Source organism: Marmota flaviventris, chromosome 18, assembly GCF_047511675.1.
Source record: "Marmota flaviventris isolate mMarFla1 chromosome 18, mMarFla1.hap1, whole genome shotgun sequence".
In the NCBI taxonomy this organism is placed as follows: domain Eukaryota; kingdom Metazoa; phylum Chordata; class Mammalia; order Rodentia; family Sciuridae; genus Marmota; species Marmota flaviventris.
Window position 1 is genome coordinate 6,621,586 of NC_092515.1, and position 22,463 is coordinate 6,644,048.

The 22,463-nt window shown below is 40.2% G+C and overlaps 1 protein-coding gene across 1 annotated transcript; it reads left to right on the plus strand.

Annotated features, from left to right (window-relative positions):
• Positions 1-5,759: 5,759 nt before the first annotated feature.
• LOC114079203 (orphan sodium- and chloride-dependent neurotransmitter transporter NTT5-like) lies at positions 5,760-11,987 on the plus strand. Its single transcript, XM_027920344.2, has 9 exons — positions 5,760-5,889; positions 6,313-6,470; positions 6,661-6,787; positions 6,979-7,087; positions 7,411-7,462; positions 9,778-9,979; positions 10,101-10,260; positions 11,438-11,600; positions 11,802-11,987. The coding sequence occupies exons 1-9, from the start codon at positions 5,760-5,762 to the stop codon at positions 11,985-11,987; spliced, it is 1,287 nt and encodes a 428-aa protein (XP_027776145.2).
• The last annotated feature ends 10,476 nt before the right edge of the window (positions 11,988-22,463 follow it).

Sequence of the window (22,463 nt, forward strand, 5' to 3'; positions counted from 1 at the left end):
GGTATCATTACACGTCTTCACTTTTATTCATTACAATGATGTGAATATAGATATTATCATTCTCAGTTTTCATGAAGGGCCCTAGCAGAAAGAAGGGGTCACACAGTGAATTAGGGATAGAGTCTGACTGGAAATGGTATCTTCTATCTTCACTTTTTATTTTTAAAATTTCAAATACATACAAAAAATAACAAATTGCTATGTGTTCATCGCGCAACTTCAATAATAAACAACTCATGGCCAATTTGTTTTCATCTTTCCTCTATCCACTGTATGTCTCCCCATTATTTTGAAGCAAATTCCAAATTTATCATTTTATCCATAGATATTTCAGTATGTATCTCTAAAAATTATGGAATCTTTTTAAAAACCCACAAAACTATTTTCACACCCAAAATAACAGCAATTATTTAATGTTGTCAAATATTCTCTCAGTAGTACTTAGATTTTCCTGTCTCATAATTTTCTTCTGGTTAAACTTTTTTTTAAATGGCCTTATTGAGATAGGTATTCATTCTCTCTCTCTCTCTCTCTCTCTCTCTCTCTCTCTCTCTCTCTCTTTGGTATCAGGGATTGAACTCTTGGGGTACTTAATCACTGAGCCACAGCCCTATTTTGTATTTTGTTTTAGAGACAGAGTCTCACTGAGTTGCTTAGCACTTCACTTTTGCTGAGACTGGCTTTGAACTCAAGACCCTCCTGCCTCAGCCTCCTGAGCCGCTGGGATTACAGGCATGTGCCACCGAACCTGACCATTGTGTCTTTTCTGGTTTCAAGTTCTGAAGCATAGTTTAGAAGTTTTATTTAGTCTATTGGATCTCAAATACATATATATATATATATATATATATATATATATTTTTTTTTTTTTTTTCTCTCATGTCGTTTGGACTTATCATGTTTCTCAGCTAGAAGTTAGTGCCCATAGGCCTCACTTTCATCATTCCCAAACTGAACTTATTATTGTCTCTATCTTTTCATCTCCAAACCTGCATGTCCATCTATGTTTCCATCTAAAGTTAGGGTAGAGTTTTAATGAGGTGGACCTAGAGCCTAGGCAGGAAAATTGAGGCAAAAATTTTAGTTTTAGGACTCTCTGTGGTTGGATTTGTGGAGATCTAAAGGGGGAAGTACCCAAATGTTCTCTCACTGATTCAGGGGTCCATGGGCCAGTATGATTAATTTCAGATCTACCCACTTATGGAATTGTTGTAATCTCCATCTTGAGGGGCTTTTGTGGCCTAGTGGGAACAACAAAATACTTAGAGACAGACTAATCTGTGTTTGAATAATGTATCAACTCCTTATCTTAGGTCATCCTGTGATAACTCACTGTCTCTTCTTAGCCTTAGTTTCTGTCTATCACATAAATATGGGGAAACAATTCCACAGATAATCGTAAGGGAATCATCCCAAGATAAAAGAACCAAAATAGTGATAGTGTGCTGAGATTATATAATTTTTCTCTAAATCTCCACATTTATTTAGATTTTAAAAACAAATTAAAACCCAACTATTACCCACTATGTGTTTTAAGTTACTAGGGTTTAACCCATTTAGGATTATTATTTCTTCTTAGTAAATTAATCAATTTTATACCCCTCTTTATCCCTTGGAATTTTTCTTATTTGGAAATCTGCCTTGTATGATGAAATTAACCATCTAGATTTCTTGTAACATTTGCATGGGATATATTTTTTTATACTCTAGCCTTGGTGTGGGCTGGGGGGTACTGGGGGTTGAACCTAGGGTTGCTTTATAACTGAGCTACATCCTCTGCCCTTTTTACTTATCTATTTATTTATTGAGACAGAGTCTCACAAAGTTGCAGAGGCTGGCCTTGAACTTGTGATCATAATGTCTCAGACTTCCAAGTTGCTGGGATTGCAAGGGTACACCACCATACCCAGCAATACTTTAGTCATTTAAACAGCTTTGAGAGATATAATTCATATGCCACAAAATTCACTCATTTGAAGTGTACAGTTCAACATGCACTAGTTACTTAAGCTACTTTTCTTCTGCTATTCAGCAGTATGAATGTCTAGCATGGTTTTCTTTGAAGTTATCCTGATTAGCATTTGATGAGTTTCTTAAATCTGTAAATTTTTATCTTTTACCAAATTTGTCGAGTTTAGGGACATTATTTAGTTATCTTTTTCATCAGTCTCTTCCTTATTGATTCATGGGCTTTTGATACCATCCCATAGGTCCCTTTTAGTTGTTGATGGACCTTTAATTCATTTACTTCTTTATATGTGGTGCTAAGAATTGAACCCAGTGCCTCACACATGCTAGGCAAGTGCTCTACCACTGAGCCACAACCACAGCCCTCATCTAATGCATTTTTAATTTGCAATATTGTATTTATTAACTTTAAAATGTCCATTTGGTTATTTTTTAATAGCTCTTCCTTCTCTGCAGAAAACTTCCATTATTCCAATAAATTCAATAATTTTCACTTTTGTTTCTTGGAAGATGGTTGTGATAGTTACTTTAAAGGCTTTGTCTAATGATTTCACCATCTGAATTATCTTAGGGTTGACATCTATTGATTATCTTGCTTTGAGAATTGCTTATATTTGTGTGTGTTTATTTAAAGTGAGGTATAAGTTTAGATTGTAGCCTGAGAGTTTTGAATATTATATTGTGAGATTCAGGAATCTGTTAATATCCTCTGGAAAATGTTGACTTTTTGTTTATTTGGTTTTTGTTTTTTGGTACCACAGATTGAACCCAAGGGCACTTAACTGCTTAACCACTGAGCCACGTCCCCAGCATGTATGTGTGTGTATGTTTTCTTTTCTTTTTTTTAAATTTAGAGACAGGGTATTGCTAAGTTGCTTAGGGTCTTGCTAAGTTGCTGAGGCTGGTTTTGAACTTGAGATCCTCCTGCCTTAGCCTCCCAAGCTGCTGGGATTATAGATGGGCATCACTGTACCTAGCTTTTATTTTAACAGTCAGTCAAGCTGATCAGATGGCAAATTCTGTTCTTTTCCATGGATGTTGGTTATAATATCAGTAAAGTTTTCAAAGTTTATGCTATACTGTTTGGGTTAGCATATGCTGTCTATATCGTGGGCCATTTTATATCATAGTTCAGTTTTTCAAATCTTTGATGTGCTTCTTTGCACTTGTTCCAAAAGAATCAGGATTCCCTGCACATTCTTGGCGCAGAGAAGCTCATTCTCCTGCTTTTCTGGCTCTAAATGGGGTTTCTCCTGGAGATTCTGCTCTTCGTGCACAGTCCCATGGGTTGGCTCATTCTTGGATTGGTAGACAAAAAAGGAAAAAGGTATGTGAGACTCATCCCATTATAAGTCATGAGTCATTCTGACTGCCATTGTTTACTTTTCAGAGACCTCAGATCATTGATTTGGTCTTCTAGTCAGAAATGAGCTGTATTCAGTGGGAGAACTACTCTACATGTATTTGACTTAGTTCATTTTGCCCAGCAACAGAAGTCTAGTGCATTATTTTTGGCAGTTTATTCATTTATGTAAATTATAAAATTCTGTTATCTTTCATTGAAAAGTTAAATCCTGTTAAGATTTTAAGTGAGGGGCTGGGGTTGTGGCTCAGTGGTAGAGTGCTTGCCTTGCATGCATGAGGCACTGGGTTCAATCCTCAGCACCACATAAATGTAAAATAAAGATATTGTGTCCACCTAAAACTAAAATAAATAAATGAAAGATTTTAAGTGAAATTATATTGACCATATAAATCAACCTGGGAGAAAAATTCCATCTTTTTGTATCCTATTTAAGAAGTCTTTGCTGACCCCAAGGCATGCAGATATTTTCTTAGGGTTTTCAAATAAAATTTTTATTGTGGGGGAAGGGTGGGAAAAGGGTAGTTGGGTGTGATAAGTGCACACCTCATGCGTGTATGGAAATATAACACTGAACCCTATTGATATGTATTAAAAATAAATTTTAAAAAACTTTTTGTACCAGAGATTGAATCCAGGGGTGCTTAACCACTGCGCCACATCCTCAGCCCTACTTTATATTTTATTTAGAGACAGGGTCTCATGGAGTTGCTTAGTGCCTTGCTGTTAGAGAGGCTAGCATTGAACTTGTGATCTTCCTGCCTCAGCCTTCTGAGCCATTGGGATTATAGGCATGTACGACTGAACCTGGCTTAAGAATAATTTTTTAAAATTTGTATTGCTTTGTGTTTCACCTTTAGGATATAGTCTACTCTGAGTAGCTTTTAATATGTGAATTTGGGGAGGCCAAGTTGTTTCATTTTTACATAGATATCTAATTACCCTGGCAAATAGTCAGTTATTGAAAAGAATGTCCTTTCTCCACAGCTCTGCAGTGCCATATTTGTTGTAAATCAGGTATCCATATATATATTTGTGAGTATGTTTCTGAACTCCTCTGAGGGGATTCAATAAAACTCTCTGTGATGATGGAAATGTTCTATAGCTGCCCTTCCAAAATGGTAGCTTGTGACTACTGAGTACTTGGTATGTGGATAATGTGACTGAGGAATTTAGTTTTTGATGTCATTTAATTTTAATTAATTTAGATTTACAGTCACATATGGCTAGTAGCTACTATATTGGACAGTGCAGCATATTGCCCCACTGATCTACATGTGCCACAGAGCCTTGTGCCAATGCAGTGCTCTCTTCATTTTTATAACTCTATAATTAGTCCTTATGTCTTGTTCCTCTCCATAAAGTCTGTGTTAACCATTCTAGGCCTTTTGCTTTCCACATAAATTTTAGAACCAGCTTATGAATTTACACAAAAATCCTGCTATTCAGTAGCACACTCGCCTGGCATGCGCAGGGCGCTGGGTTCGATCTTCAGCACCACATAAAAATAAAATAAAGATGTTGTGTCCACCAAAAACTAAAAAAATAAATATTAAAAAAATTCTCTCTCTCTCTCTCTTAAAAAAAAATCCTGCTATGATTTCAGTAGGAATTACATTGAATCTGTAGATCAATTTGTGTTGAACTGATGTTAAACATTTTTAATCCTTTCACTTGTCTAGAACTTCTTTAATACCTCTTAATATATTTTTATAGTTTAATTTGGTTTATAGTTCTCAAATTTTTAAGTTCTAATTTTTTAAAGTTTATATATAAAAATCTTAGTCATTTTTGTTAAGAATGATTCCTAGGCATTTTATATTGTTTGGTATAATCTTAGATGGTCTTGTCTTTAAATTCTTATTTTCCAGAGGGCTGGAGCTGTGGTTCAGTGATAGAGCACTTACCTGGCCTGTGTGAGTCCTGGGGTTCTGTCTCCAGCACCGAAAAACAAAAATTAAAATTCTTATTTTCTAGAGGTAGGCATACTCTTGGTACTTTTTTTCTAAGGTGGAGATTCCATCTTCTTATTCATACATGCTTGGATTGGGGAGGTCTCAGGGGTTCTTATATGATCAGCCTTGTCTTTTCCAGCTCATGCACTTAAAGCCTGCAGTCAATATCACTCACAGCTTTAGGCTGCGGTCAATATCACTGATCCCTACAGAATTACATATTGGAATCTACCCTGGATGATAGTATGAATGGTGAAATTATGGAGGACCAGGATATGAAACTCCAGCTGCCTGAATCTTCATATTCCAAACCCTTGCCAGAGGACACCTGGAATTCCTTCTCCTTGCAGACTGATATTCTGCCTTTTGATGAGCCTAGTGGCGGGATAAAAAAGTTTGATACTTTATCCTCAGACATTTGGTCTAATGAAGACAATGAAAAGATTCCAGAGTCCACAATCATTAATCCGACCATGGCTGAAGTCCCCAGTGACCAACCATCCTGGGCTAATAAAATTGAGTACCTCCTGGCCCAGGTGGGCTTCTGTTTGGGGCTGAGTTCCGTCTGGCGCTTTCCTTATATATGTTTTCGCAATGGAGGTGGTAAGCCTGGGTACCAGGACACGTGGACCCATGAGGGGGTATGAAGCCAGAGGCCTATCCTGACTCCTCTAGAATCTTAAGATATGCAGGGACAGAGGATTTGGGGTCCTGTCTGTGGCAGGAATAAGGTACCTGAACTCAGGACCTGAGGAGGGTTACTGAATACTTATGTTTATGAGGATGGTGAGACTAAGAGGCCTGGGTCAGGGGTGGGGGTAGAAACTAAGTATCTGGGTCTTCCAGAAATTGGGGGACAAGGGACTAGATACCTAGGACTGAAAGAGATGGAAACAAACGGGTGCCGATGCCTGTAGGCCCTGAGAGAGGTTGATGGTGATGAGCATATCTTCCTGGACCCCTGAAGAAGGCCAAGTATTGAAAGGTCAGATGGGTCTCAGAGCCCCTCCTGAATCCTTCTTGCAGGCAGTTTCATCATTATCTACATCCTCATGCTGTTCCTAGTAGGGATTCCTATCCTCTTCCTGGAAATGGCAGTTGGCCAGAGGATGCGTCAGGGCAGCATTGGTATATGGAAGGCCATCAGCCCATGGATTGGTGGTGTGGGGTATTCCAGCTTCATGGTGAGGACCTCTGGCTGCCCAGGCCTATTTTTAGACTCTACTTCCATATTAACCTTCATCCTGGAATGGGTCCCATGACATGTTTTCATTTCCATGGGTCAAGTTCCTTCTGTTCCCCAACCATCAAGTCAAATTCTGTCTCTTCTGCTGGCCTACCTTTCTTCCTCTGTCAAATCTTCATGGTCTCTAGGTATGCATCATCGTGGGATTGTACTTCAGCATTGTCATTAGCTGGAATCTCTTCTATTTGGTTCAGTCTTTCCAGTTCCCATTACCTTGGACATTGTGCCCCTCACTAAGGAACTCCAGTGATCTTGGTGAGAAGACAGGGAAAAAAAGGGCAAGGGGGAGGGCTGAGCAAAAGACTGGGGAAGGATGAAGGAAGAAGGATCACTGAGAGAAGAGGGGTGAGCAGGAAGATGATGAAATGGGATTGGAGGAAGGGGGTGATGTGAAGAAGGGGGAGGTACCCTGCTCTTGCAGTTTCTCCATGGCCAGTTCACCTCAGATCCTGAATGCAAAAGGACACGATCTACAAAATACTTCTGGTACCGGAAAATATTGAATACTGCAGATGAAATGGAGATTGGTGGAATACCAACCAATCTTGCATCTTTGTATGTCTCTTTTTGTGACATGGTCAATTATTTGCATCTCCATGATCAAAGGGCTCAAGTCAACTGGGAAGGTGAGCCACCCTCTAAGTTACTTCTTTTCCATCTGAGAGTTCCTAATATTCTCCTAACTTTGATACCTGTAGTCTAGATCTCCAAATTCTCATTCCTTTTAATAGGACTTCTGATTCTGATTAGCCTTTGATTCTACTGTCCCCAACTTCTGCCTTTGCTGGACTCAATTTCTGAATCATACTTTCTACTCAGATGCTGTGTGCCTCAGTAGTTCTTCCCTACATCATCCTTTCCTGTCTTCTTATTTGGAGTCTACTGCTAGACGGTGCATTTTTTGGTCTCAAGAATTTGTTGGCTGTCAAGGTAAGGTGTCTTCCATCCTTAAATTTTCTAATCCACATGGGTGGTGTCAGAGAAGGTGTGGTTATCAGTCTGATAGAGGCCCTTCTAGCTCCCTCTTTCATCCCCTTTATCTTGTCTTCCATCTCCATCATGGTTTACCTCTCCTCCTTTTACATCCCTGTTCGCACGGTACTTCTCCCCCTCAGGTAACAACCCTGTTCTCTGTGGAAGCTTGGCGTCAGACAGGTAACCAGCTATTTTTGTCCATTGGCCTTGGCTTTGGCAGCTTTACCGCAATCAGCTCATACATCCCTCGGTCCAACGATTGTCAGTGATGCCTTTGCTGTGGCTCTTCTCAACTTGGCTGCCTCAGTGATTTCTGCGTTGGTTGTATTTTCCATGATGGGCCACTTGGCTACGATGAACACTGAAAACTGTTACCAGAAGTGAGCTCAATTTTCATATGGAGATCATCACAAAGAAAATCTTAGAAAGATCATCATGAAGAAAATCTTGGAAAAAACTCACAGAACTCTAGTCTAGACCCTCCATCCCTTAGGATGTTGACTCAGTCAATATAGGCCCTCATGTTGGAGCATCCTAAACCTTAGAAACACCTGAATCATTCCAATTCTCTTTTAGAGCTTCTTTTTGAAACTAGGAGAGCCCAGATTCAGAGGTTTTCAAAGATAGTTCATCCCATTCTTAGCAGGACTGCCATGGAAAAATTAGGGGATATCTTCAGCTCAACCATTAAACTGATGACCATGCTATCTCTGACACAATATTAGAGTCTCCATAGCCTAGTCAGTTCCCATTTTCTTCTCCTGTGACATTTTTTCCAAAACATCTCCTATTTAAGAACCCCTGTATTGAGTTCTAGAAACAGCCAGTGGTGAGCCAGACTACCACCCCTGCCCTCAGGAAAATTACAGTGCTGAGGAATCCAATACTAAACAGATTATCACAAACCAGATGGGATCCAGTATAGTAGGCCAGTGATGGAGAGACAGAAGAAAGAGACAGTAACTGCCGGGAGCATTCTCAGACTGCCTCATGAGACACTTAAACTGAGCTGAATTTGTCTTCTGACGAAAACTGCTGCTAGTATTCTTTCAGATATTTCCCATTCATGGGCCTATATACAAATATAAATACCACTTAAAGTTAGGTAATACCATGCTACTTTTCATCAGCTTGTTTAGTTACCCTTATGAAAATAGATCTTGAACAATTTTCCATGGCAGTAAGTTGAGTTCATTGAGCTAAGTGAATTAATCATTAGGAGAATGAGTATGGGGATTCAGGTAGAAAATTCTAAGCAGAAAGAGCATCATGTACCAAAGATGCTAAGATGAGAGATAGTATTGCAAGTTAAGGAAGGTGTAACAGTTGGTATAGCTGAAGAATAGGAGATGAAGAGAATTGTGAAGAAAGACAGTGTTTGGAGAGGCCTGCAGATCAAGAAGCAGAGATATGTTAGTGTTACCTACCAGGAGGTAAGAGTCCTAAAGCTTTAGTCAATAATACTGTAGGAAAGATCCCAGGGGACAATTTAGGTCAGAAATTCTCCAGTTTCACACCTTTACAATCATGAAAGTAAGCAGCAGGCAGTGTACGCTTGGATCCTGAAAACTCAGTGTCAATGCAGGCTCCACCTTAACAAGATAAAACTCTAGAGACTGCCCTTCTCATCTAGAGGATAAGGGAGAGAAAGTTATTTCAAAGGGTCAAATAATTTTATACAGTTGTACTCTATCTCCAGGAATGCTGACATTGTGATCCATCTGGTAACTACTGGAGTGCTTCCTGCCCTGGTCTTGCCCCCAGATAGTCTATATCATAATCCAAGCTCTACCTACACAAAGTGGATCAGTGGCTTACCTACACAAGTAAAAGGAGAAATCGTACAATATTTGTCTACCTGCAACAAAACTGAACAATTGAGAGAGGTAGGTAAGGATTGAAGGTGGGGCTCTCAAATTCCCCAAAGGTCCCAGTGTATCAGAAACTTCATCTCCCCTTAGTGTGTCTGTAGAATCCAGGAAGAAAATTCTCAGCAGCATCCTGGACAATTAAAACAAAGGTTTTTGCCTTTTGTGATAAGGCAATGGTAGCCTCTTTAGCACCGAGCACTACAGTTAACATAAACCTACTTACTCTAGTCCAAGAGATACCCAGCTCAGCTCTTGTTGGAGGAACTCCCCATGCCACAAGGCCAGAGAGTGGTAATGTCTGTTAACAGTACTATATACTATTTTCTAGGAGAAAGTATGGGAATCGAACTGGGATTCATTCTAGCTCTGAGTCTTCACCATTCCTCCCTTCATTCATAGATTATGGAGGGCCCAGGTGTGGCCTTTGTGGTGTTTACCGACATCATCTCTTTGTTTTCTGGACCCAACTTCTGGGCCATCATCATTTTCTTGTTGCTGGTGACACAGGGGATGAGCTCCTTGATAGGGATCATGCAGGGCATCATTACCCCTCTCCAGGATGTTTTCTCTTCCTTCAGGAGACATACAAACCTGCTCACAGGTACTCTGACTTATGACCTCAATACCCACTATGGCCATTATCTAGCTTAACCCAACTGGTATTCTTATGTAGCAGCCCAGCTTAAATTTGACCTTGATCCAAACCTGATGTTTTCCTCCAGTGGGTGTCTGTGTGCCTATGTTCCTGGGCAGCCTCATTTTTGCAAGGCCTTCAGGCAGCTACTTTGTGAATCTGCTGGATGATTACTGGATTTCTCTGCCCATCTTCTGCATTATCATCTTGGAGAACATGGCCATGGCCTGGATCTATGGGGCCAGGAGGTGATGTCCCAAGCCCAGGAGTCTCCTGTCGTGCACCCACACAGCAAGGGTCCTAGGGAACTTTGGTCCTTTTCTCCATCCCTCCACTCTTACCACCAGATCTCTGATCTCAGGGCTTAGGGAAAGCCCCAGGAGGGTGGAAAGAGGAACAGCATGGGCTGGTTCCTGAAGAAAAGAGTTTCGAAATGAAAAGTGGTGAGCAGCCCATATCAAGTCCAGTGGGCTTCTGAACCTTACTTTTAACCAAGTTAATGTGGATATCTGAAACAGGTAATCCCTTGCTTCTCAAAATGTGGTCTGTGGGGTAGCAGCATTGGCATCATTTGGAAACTTATTAGAAATACAGATTCTAGGGCTCCACCTCAAGCCTTCAAATCTGTATCTGCATTTTAACCAGATTCCCAGGTGATCTGTATGCACTATCATGAGAAATACCATGTAACCAAGGGCAGCAGCATTTCCAGGAGGTAGTGGTTCTTGGCATCAGTTTGCTCTTTCATACATTTACTCATTCTCACGTATCTCTCAGGGTCTCCTGTGTGCCGGCAAGTCTTATAGTTAATACTAGGAATTTCTAGGATGAATTATATTTAGCTTTTGCTCTCAGCCCATAGTGCAGAGTCCAAAGACAAAGACATACGTAAGCGGATCCCTGTGCAGTGTGATTAGTCTATGAGAGATGTAACAGAGAACACTCTGGAAATACACATGATTAACTAAAGAAGGATGAAGAGTTGGGTGATGCATCTTAGAGGAGGGTATACTTGAGCAGTATCTGGACAGGGGAGAGAAAGAGAATGAACCCAATTTGCATTTGTGTTGACATTAAAAAGGTATACCAAAGAAAGATGGATGTATGAGCTGGAAGAAACTTCATTTAGGAACTTAGCCTTTATCCTGAAGTTGATGGGGGAAAGGAATTTTTTAAATGCTTGGGCAAGGAGTGTCCAGCTAATTCGCCAGTAGAACATCAGATGCTTAAAAATCCTGGGGCAGTTGCAGACTGAAAGAGGATGAATTTGAGGTGAGAGGACTAGTCATAGAAGGGTTGTGGAGGTGAACAGAAAGGTTTAAAAAATGTCAAAGGCTCTTTCCTAGGCTAGATTTGAGTTGATCTCTCCCCTGAAGACCAGGTAGCCCAAAAATGGGCCTCCTAAAATTCTTGCCCTTCCTCTAGGTTCCTTGCAGACATGATGATCATGTTGGGCCACCCCATCTCCCCCATGTATCGTTGGCTGTGGTGCATTGTGTCTCCAGTTGTGCTGCTAATCCCGTTTTTGTCCACTGTGATTAATCTTTGTATGAGGACCATGACCTACCTGGCTTGGGACTCGAGTACTGTGAGCCTTCCTCCCCACCAGAACTCCTGAAGAAATGGGGACCAGACCTCTCAGTACACTATTGCCTGTAGGACCAAGTCATATGATTCCCTGGGGATTCAGTTATCTAGTCTTGACCTGGCTCATCTCCTACCCCTATCTCTACAGTCTTCCATTTCAGAGAATCTGGGCATTCTAAACTTTCCTCCCATTTCTCCACAGTCAAAAGAAGTGATCCGATCCTACCCAACATGGGCTAATGTCCTGCTCATATTTTTCGTCCTCGTAACCATCTTGCCCATCCCTGCCTACAGCGTGCACACCTTTATGCAGGTGGCTGTTACAGTCACCAAGATTCACAATAGGGATGAAACTATCTTCAAGCCTCAATCTTCAGAGGTCTCATAGGAGCCCCCTTCACTGCTTCAGGAGAGGAAAAACCCAAAGAAAATGAAGAATATATAATCGGGGGGAAAATCTTTCTACCATGTGAGTAATTCCTTTTGGAAATCAAGAGTTGGCTCATCTGGCATAACATCACTTCTTTTTCAAAGTGGAACTCCCAGCGCACAACTTGACACTAGAAGAGGTAAAACTGGCAACTGTTAACATAACTGGATCTACAACCTTTTGTTTTCTTAGACTGGGAACTTTTTTATTTGGCTGAAGGAGACTAACATAACATTCCCTCCACCTCCCATACTTGTCCTTACCTGAACCATAATAATTACATACTTTGGCTTTCCATATTTGGTTGACAGTAACCTATTTCTCCTAGGCTACATTTCTCTGTGAATTGGCGTGAGCTACAACTGGCCCATGTGAAACTAGGGAAAAAATAATGCTGGTAAATAGCCAATCTAGTGCAACCTTACTTTTGTTATTAAAATGTATCCAATTTTCAGTTGTGTTTGCTACTAGCTCTGTTGAATTTAAATGCTAGAATCCTAGTCCTTGCTGCCTGGTGCTTCCTGTCAATGGACTAAACCAGGTAGAGAGAATTTTCTCAGAAAACAGCAGATTGATTATAGCAGAATGATTAATGACCTGCTAATTGGTGACCTCCTCATATATCTCTTAAATACTTGAAATAGTTTGTTACTTTACCAAGTGAATTAAAGTCTTTTTTTTTAGAGAGAGAGAGAGAGAATTTTTTAATATTTATTTTTTTAGTTTTCGGTGGGCACAACATCTATATTTTATTTTTATGTGGTGCTGAGGATCGAACCCAGCGCCCGGCGCATGCCAGGCGAGCACACTACCGCTTGAGTCACATTCCCAGCTCCGAATTAAAGTCTAATATTATCTGTTTTTACTAAGATGGTATTAAGAGCCTGGAGGAAGGGTCTTTGGTAGAGAATGAGGGGGAAAATAGATGTTAACTGGATAGAACTGAAGAAGACCCAGAGAGGACAAGATAGAACAAATAAGGGGTCTTCTTATTGAGGGTCTTCTTAATATAATATGAAATATATTTCAATAATACTCTTAGATGCATAGATGAGCTAAGAAGAAATAAAAGGAAATTTTCAAGACCCAAGCTTGAATTCAGATAGATAAGCAAGAGCTTTGGGGCAATTGCCACTGTCTTGTAACAGATACTTGGTTTTAAAAGTGAAGCAAAGACAAAGCTTTGGGGCCTTGCAACACACACACACACACACACAGACACACACACACACCAGAAAGAGGAAGAACCATCCTTTGTAGAAGCATGAAATAGCAATAAAATATATATGTTTTGATTCTGTCTCTGAGAGGAAGGAAGTATTCTTCCTTTGGTAACCCAAACCTTCTCTCATATGGGATTTGTATTCAAATAACACAACTTGCATAATCTGAAAAACTCAACCGTGAGAGTTATATAAAACATGCCTGGTGGATGATACCCTTCCCCTGACCACTGTCATAAATAATCTTTGGGGAAAATATAACCTTTATCATGCCTCATCTAATTCCCACAGATAATAAGCTTTCAATGAACATGAGTTCACAGAAAGATATTACAAAGCACAGGAAACAAGGCACCCTTTGGGAGGATTAGTAGAACTAACAAGTAGCAAAAACAGACCCTTTAAGGTACAGTGGTGCAGGCCTGTAATCCCAGCGACTCTGGTGGCTGAGGCAAGAGGCTCAGTGACTTAGTGAGACTCTGTCTCAAAATTTAAAAATGAAAAGGTATGGGGATATAGCCAAGTGTAAGAGAACCCCTACATTTCAAGCCCTAGTACAATATAAAAAAATATATAATAATAATGAGAACAAAATAGGTTATAGGTGAATCTCAGAGATAGAGATCATGCTTAGCATGGTCCAATCTCTGGGTTCAATGCCCAGGACCAGAAAAAAAACAAAACAAAACATACACATATCAGTCCCTTCAATACCTAACATACCAAGATTACTAAATAGCATAAAATAAGTATGCTTGATATATTTAAAGACAAAAAGAGAGAGTTGAAATTAAGAGTGAGAAGCAATAGATTCTCAAAAATGATTAGGGTATTTGATAACTACATCTTAACCAAAAGGGTGAGAAATAATTAATCAAGTTATCTGAAAAAAAAAAAAGAACTTTTGGAAATGAAAAATTATAATCATTAAGATTAAAGATCTCAACGATACATTAAGCAACTGATTAGAAAACTATATAGAGGGGAGGGGAGGGAAGGGGGGATAGTAGAGGATAGGAAGGGCAGCAGAATACAACATACACTAGTATGGCAGTATGTAAAAAAGTGGATGTGTAACCGATGTGATTCTGCAATCTGTATACAGGGTAAAAATGGGAGTTCATAATCCGCTTGAATCAAATGTATGAAATATGATATGTCAAGAGCTTTGTAATGTTTTGAACAACTAATAATAAAAAAAGAAAAAGAAAACTATGTAGAGAAAATTAGTGAATTAAAAGATAAATCTAAAAATGTAGCACAGAGAAAGTACAGGATTAAAAATATGAAAGAGGTTAATAAGAGACATGAAGGATAGAGAAAGTCTAACATACTTTGGATAGTTCAATGGTTTTAGTATATTTATAAAGCTCTAAATTTTGTCTTTTTGATGCTCAGTATACTTGTTGATACATGTTTCAATATTGAACCATCCTTGTAGAATCAATGCTAATTAGTTGTACTATATTATCTTTTTGATATATTGGATTCTATTTGCTAATATTTATTTAGTTGTACATCCAATCATTGTAGGTGAATTTTTCTTACTACCTTTTAACAGATGGTAGCATTAAAGTCATGTTAGCTTTATAAATTGAAGAGCACTCCTTTTTTTTTTTTTTTTTTTGTTAGGCAGTACATCTGAAACTACAGTATGCTAACAATCATATCATAGAAAGCTTGTTAAAAAGAGGATTCTTGGGCTAGGGATGTAGGGCACTTGGCCAGCATGCATGAGGTTCTGGGTCCAATCCCCAGTGCTGCAAAAAATAATATTTCTTAATAATTATGGATTAAAATATAAAGAAGACTCAGACCTTCCCTATACCCTCATAATTCTGGTTCAGTGGATCTGGATTAGGGGCCATTAGTTTACATTTGTATCACACTCCCAGTGGTGCTGATAATTCATGGACCACACTTTGAGTAGTATGGTTTGACTGACATTAAAACCATCTGCTTTTTTAAAGGTTAAACAGAATTTGTCTTTAAACTTATCTGGTTCCAGGTGCCCCTTTCAATGATAGATTTTTTTTAAAAAAAATATTTGTTCAATTGTAGATGGACACACAATATCTTTGTTTATTTTTTCAACATTTTTTTAGGTATAGGTGGACACAATGCCTTTATTTTTATTTATTTATTTTTATGTGGTGCTGAGAATTAAATCCAATGCCTCACCTGCGCTAGGTGAGCACTCTACCACTGAGCCCCAACCTCAGCCCCTATTTTTTTTTTTTAGAGAAAGAGAGAGAGAGAGAATTTTTTAATGTTTATTTTTTAGTTTTCTTTGTTTGTATGTGGTGCTGAGGATCGAACCTGGGCTGCATGCATGCCAGGCGAGCGCGCTACCACTTGAGCCACATCCCCAGCCCGCCTATTTTTTTAAAAAAATATTTTTTAGTTATACATGGACACAATATCTTTATTTGGTTTATTCATTTTTATGTGGTACTGAGGATCGAACTCACATGTGGGAGGGAAGTGCTCTGCCACTGAGCCACAATCCCAGCCCTCTTTTTTTTATTTTATGTGGTACTGAGGATTGAACCCAGTGCCTCACACATGTGAGGCAAGTGCTTGACCACTGAGCTACAGCCCAAGCCCCTCAATGATAGATTTTTATTCATCTTTTTAATATTTTCCATTAATTTTCCCCAAAATTCTTTTTAAAAAAAAAACATTTATTTTTTTTTAGAAGTAGTTGGACATAATACTGTTAGGGTCTGTAAACAAGTCAAGATGGCGCCTGGCATTTTGCCAAAGGGAGTGGTTTGTGAAGTAACGCCAGTGAGCCATTAAGTGTGGAGATTCCTTATTGGTTGACTGCTGTATCTAGTTTATGTTAATTAAGATAAGCTGTGTGGAATGTATATGTACCCCTCCTGTCCTACAGTAAAGGGCTCCCACTCCTGCTGTATCAATGTACACAAGTTGCTCATCACTCCCCACCCCCCACCCCCCGTTATTTTGCTGCAGCCGGACTGGGACTGCAGCATAATACCTTTATTTTATTTATTTATTTTTATGTGGTGCTGAGGATCGAACTCGTCTTGCACATGCTAGACGAGCGCTCTACCGCAGAGCCACAATCCCAGCCCCCCAAAATTCTTGGCTCACTTTTACTAATCTACATTTGCTGTATACCTGATTTTCAGGTTTGTTGACTTCAAGTTTCACATAGGCTTTCCTTAAAATTCTCTCTAAATTTGATGACTATGCCAGGTGCGGTGGTGCACACTTTTAATCTCAGTGGCTAGGGAAGCTGAGGCAGGAGGATAGCAGATTCAAAGCCAGCCTTAGCAACTTAGGGAGGTTATAAGCAACCTAGTGAGAGCCTGACTTAAAATTAAAAAATACAAAGGGCTGGGGATGTGGCTCAGTGATTCAATCCTTTGGTTCAATTCCTGATACCAAAAATAAAAATAAAAAATAAATTTTGAGGACTATATCTCTTTTTTCCTCCTTAATGTTTTATTCCTTTTATTTATCTCATGTTTCTTTAGTCAAACTCTTAAGCAACATTTGAATTTATTTACCTTTTTGTTTTTTTGTTTCCTATCTCATTTTGATGTCATCTTTTATTTTATTATAATTTCTATCTAGTTTGTCATTCTGATTTCTTAAGGGAAGTATCAGGTTCTTTTATTTATTCATCTTTAATCTACATTTTCTTAAGTATGATCCTATAGTTTGGATCTGTAATGTCCCCAAGAGGTCCAGGTGTTAAAAACTTGGTCCTCAACTTGCACTGTTGGAAGGTGGTGGAAACCTTTAAGAGGCGGAGCCTAGTGAAATGTTAGGTCACAGGGCAAGTGCCCTTGAAAAAAATTGTGAGACTCTGGTCTCTTGCTCTTTGTCTCTTTGCTTTCCCACCATGAGGTGATCTGGCCTCCTCCATCAAGTGTTCCCACCATGATACACTATGCTATCATAGACCCAAAGCAACAGGCCAAGGGACCATGGACTGAAACCTCGAAATCATGAGCAAAAATAGACCTTTCCTCCTTTTAAGTTCATTATCTTGGGTATATTGTTACAGTTATGGAACACTAACATATGAAAATTTTGCTGTTTCAAAGGTTTTGATATGATATATTCTTCCTTTTATGTTACCAGGAAACTTCCAATTTCCTACTCAGTGTTTTCTTTTTAATATTTATTTTTTAATTTTAGGTGGACTCAATATCTTTATTTTCTTTTATGTGATGCTGAGGATCGAACCCAGTGCCTCACACATGCCAGGCGAGCACTCTACCACTTGAGCCACATCCCGAGCCCTTCCCATTCAGTGTTTATCTGAGATTATCCACAAATATATTTCTTAATTTCCAAGTAATTAAGATACTTTCTCCCTGTTAAAATTATTTATCTCTAACATTATTATTTGTCTATTAAACTGTCCTTGTTGCTTGCCTTACAGTTTCTCTATGTCCTTACTATTTTTACCCTATTAGATCTGCCAATTCTGAAAGAAATGCATGATTTCTAGATTTTTGCTGAGATAAGATCTAGAAGTTTGAAACTTTTATTAAAGTTCTCTGAGAGTTTGTCCCTATTAAGTACCAAAATAATTCTCCTGTTTGGAATATTTTATACATTTGTGTTAGTCAACTTTCTGTTACTTTAACAAAATACTGAAAGAAACAACTTAAAGATAGAAAGATTTACTTTGGCCCATGGTTTCAGTCCATGGTTGGCCAGCTCCATTGCTGTGGTCCTCAGATGAGGCAGAGCATCATGGTGGGCAGGGTATGGTAGAGCAGAATCATTTACCTCCTGGTAGCCAATAGCAGAGAAAAAAAGAGAGGAAGCAACCAGGAACAAAATATACCCTTCAAAGTCATGCACCCAGTGACCCACTCCCTTCGACTAGGTCCCATCTCTCTCCATTCAGCTCTGAATCCATCAGTGGATTAATCATTAGAGCACTCATGATCCAATCACTTTCAGGAAGTCCCACCTCTGAACATTGCTTCACCAGGGACCCAACGCATTAGTCTTTAGGGGACAATGCAAATCCAGGTTATAACAACATTCCGGACAGTTTATCATTATCTAATACATCAACACACACAATTATATACCTTTTCACTTGTATACATGTACATATATATGTACACAACAGGAGTCGGGGTCCATCATTTACCACATTTCTTCTCATTGTCCTTGTCTTTTGAGTCCTTTGTCTTACTCATTAATCTTTTGGCTAAAGTCCTTTCTCAAGGATTTTCCTCAAAGGGGTTAGCTGGGTGATATTTTCTATAAATCTTTGCATATCATCAAATTCCTTTTGTTTTGCCCTGGCAATTAATGATAACTAGAATAATGATAACTAACCGGGTGAAGGTTTCTGGTCTCAGTTCCTTACTTTTTTTTTCTGCCTTCCATTGCTGGAGATGAAAAATCCGATGCCAGCCAGATCCTTTTTCCCTTTTATGTTATTTGTATTTTTTAAAATATATTTTTTAGTTGTAGATGGACACAATACATACATACATTTATTTATTTATTTTTTGTAATGGGGGATGTGGGGATTAAACTCAGGAGCACTCAACCATTGAGCCACATCCCCAGCCCTACTTTGTATTTTATTTAGAGACAAGGTCTCGCTGAGTTGCTTAGTGCCTCATTGTTGCTGAGGCTGGCTTTGAACTCGTGATCCTCCTGCCTCAGCCTCCCAAGTGGCTGGGATTACAAGTGGGCGCCCCCATGCCTGGCACCTTTATTTATTTATTTTTATGTGGTGCTGAGGAATGGACGGAGTGCCTCAGTGCCTCACAAGTGCTAGGCAAGTGCTAGTGCTCTACCACTAAGCTACAACCCCAGCCCCTGTTATTTGTATTTTTGTCTGTATATCTCTAAATCCTTGTGTAGGGCATGATGTAATGTGGGCCATGTTGCATCAGAAAAGAGGAAACCTAACTTGTTGGCTGCTACCCGCTTCCCAGTCCTGGGGCCACATGTGGCTAAGAGAACACCTAGCGATTAGCCAGAAGGCATTGCCGTGGGTTGTGATGAAGAATCGGACCACCGGGCTGGGGATGTGGCTCAAGCGGTAGCACGCTCGCCTGGCATGCGTCCGGCCCGGGTTCGATCCTCAGCACCACATACAAACAAAGATGTTGTGTCCACCGAAAAAACTAAAAAAAAAAAGTAAATATTAAAAATTAAAAATTCTCTCTCTTAAAAAAAAAAAAAGAATGCGACCACCTCTAGGATAGGGTCAGAACCCTTCTGCCCTCAAGGACAGCTCTTGTCTTCCATTACTGCCTATAGGATGGGTGTAGATGTAAATTCTCCCAACCCTGCTGACCTTTACCCTGATTGGTTCCTGTGCATTATATTAGCTGTGTGTGTTTTCTCAATAAACGAGATCCTGCTTTGACTGTTCTCCCTGGCGCTTCTGATTGTCCTCCTGGCAAGTGAGGGCTGGGTGTGGGCAGCCAGTCGACCTTTACCTTTCTTGGTTCATCCTGGTTGGGGCGTGCTCCCCCAATCTCTCCCACAGGTCAGGATGGAACAGGGCGCTAAAAACCTCAACACCTTGGAGTTCACAGATTTCAGAACTGTGTTGAATTCAATAAAGCCTTTCAATTAAAAAAGTTTTTCTTTTATCCGGGGGCATCATCCTCTACTACGAGTTTACTTATTGTTTCCTCTCCATCCATTCTTTTATTCCTTTAGGACCCCTGTTATACATGCTTCTCAATGTGGCTTTCAAGTATTTTTACTCTTGTGTTTTTTCACAACTTTATATCTCTGATTTAGTACATTTTTCCACTCATTCTTCCAGACAACTAGTATATATCTCAAAAGTAATTATTTCTCCTTTGATTTCTCTGCTGACTTATAAAGCTTAAATATCATGTTTTTTTATTTTTATTTTAAAATTTGTGTTATTTATTTATTGGTTTGTACTGGGGATTGATCCCAGGGGCACCTAACCACTGAGCCACATCCCCAGTCCTTTTTTATTTTGAGACAGGGTCTTGCCAAGTTGCTGAGGCTGTCTTTCAACTTGCAGTCCTCTGGACTAAGTGTTTTCTATTTTAAAAAGGTCTTTTTGAGCTGTAATTTGACTTCCTTGAGTGCCTTTGGTCTTCTTCATTGTCATTTTTATTGTTGTCTCCTCAGCAGTACTGCTTTCCAGCCCTCCCCCAGGGACTTCTGACACATGTTTTTCTTTTTCTTTTTTTTTAAAGAAAGAGTGGGGGGGAGAGAGAGAGAGAGAATTTTTTAATATTTATTTTTTAGTTCTCGGCTGACACAACATCTTTGTTTGTATGTGATGCTGAGGATCGAACCCGGGCCGCACGCATGCCAGGCGAGCGCGCTACCGCTTGAGCCACATCCCCAGCCCCAAATGTTTTTATTTTTCTTTGGCACCTCCATAATGCTCAGATCTGGCTGTGGAGGAGCCCTGAGTGGTGGAGTGTTCTGAAGCCTCCATTCCCCTTTCCTCCTAACCTGAGGCCTTGTACTGCTGTAAAGAACAGGCTTCCCTAGAACTTCTGCAGAGACTTCCTGAAGGCCCGAGACCTCACTCTCACTCAGCTGCCCACCGCCCCAACAGCTGCGAAGCTGGGCCTAATCTACCTAGGAACTGGTGACCTCGAAGAGCCTTCTCAAATGATAAGCTTGGAAAGCTGGTGCTCCAAGGAGTTGGGGAGGATGGAGTGGAAAGGAAAGGGAAGAACTTAACTGTGCTTCTCACAGAAGCTCGCGGCTCCCCAGGTTTCAGAGATGGGGGAACCCTGGGGAAGGCCAAGGCCTGCCGTGGGCTACGAATTGCTGGTCCGGAGCCAGGAGAGTGTTAGGGGGCACCACAGACCGGAGCATCTCAAGGTGGACTGCCTTCCGGCTGCAGCAAATGATCAACATCGCTTGTAGTCGGATGACGGTGGGTGGCTCTGGCGACTGCGACCGTCGGATTCTCATCGCGCGCCCAGGTGGCCCCCGCTCTCACCAAGCGCTTGGGAGGCGACCGGTCTTCTCAAGACTCGCGTGACAGTGGCGGGTAAAGGGGGGTGCTGGAGTGTTGGCCCCCGGCTCCTGACCTCGGGAAGCTAGGTCTGTTCCTCCAGCCGCCATTCCCGCTCTGAACCCAGGCCTCGGAGCAAAGCCTTGCTTTCTTTCCAGGGTAATTTAGGGATCCCGTGTGTCGTGAGTTTTTGAGGGGCGGGGTAGTAAACGCCCCCTGGAGGAGCAGAAAGCCTCGCGTTACAACTTGTCCTCGCCCCCCCCCCCAGCCCGCCTCCCCGTTTTCCCCCTTTCTTCCTCTCCACGGTTCTCTCCTCCCACTCAGGTCACGGATGGGCGGGCCCTGGAAGCAGCGACTTTACTAGCAGGTGACCAGGGCTCAGGCTGGTGTGATTGGGATGCTGTAAGCGAGTCAGGGATTCACTCGGAGGCCGACTCTTGGGACTGTCCCATCTATTACCAGTTTCTTAGCTGACCTTCAAACAGGTTGTGGCTCCTTGATTCTTTTGAGAGCCTGGAGGAGAGTAGGGGACACCGAGACCCAGAGCGCAGATGGAGTCATCATCCGGATTGGCGAGCAGATACGATTGAGGGAGCTTCTGCAGCAGTGTGAATTGCGGATGACAAGTCCTGAGAGGGTGAGGAGTGGGTGGCTGCGCAGGAGAATGGGGCCCGGCACCAAGGGCGTGGTACCCAACTGAACAGGGCGGGGAGGTTCTTGGGAAGATTTAAGATTTAAGCAAACGGTAGACTTGGTCAAGTTTATATAATGACTGGAATATTAATTAAGCAGCTGTTAAAAATCATGTTTTTAAAGAATATGACATAAAAAATACTCAGGATATAATGGAAGAAAAAATATATATTCACTGTTGATCCAATTTATAAGTAACATATTCATAGGCATATATTATAGATTTTTGTCCTGTATGTAAAATTTAATATCCAGTCTATAATATATAGGCACACATATTCCATGTTAATATATTGTTACACAGAATATATATTCATGGAATATATACATATGTATTACATATATTATATATGATAATGTGTGCTGTATGTAATGTTTAATAATATTATCCAGTCTACAATATATATGTAATATATTCTATAATTGTATCTTATTTTAAAGAAATATATATATATATATATATATATCCATAGAATATATGTGGAATATACACAGAATATAGAGAATATATATTCATGGAATATATACATACAT

What these genes read in the sequence shown, in the direction of transcription:
- LOC114079203 (XM_027920344.2), top strand. Translation starts at nt 5,760, where the DNA reads ATGGCTGAAGTCCCCAGTGACCAACCATCCTGGGCTAATAAAATTGAG. An exon ending in AAGGAACTCCAGTGATCTTG is followed by an intron (nt 6,788 to 6,978) that starts GTGAGAAGACAG and finishes AGTTCACCTCAG; the next exon opens with ATCCTGAATGCAAAAGGACA. An exon ending in ACATACAAACCTGCTCACAG is followed by an intron (nt 9,980 to 10,100) that starts GTACTCTGACTT and finishes GTTTTCCTCCAG; the next exon opens with TGGGTGTCTGTGTGCCTATG.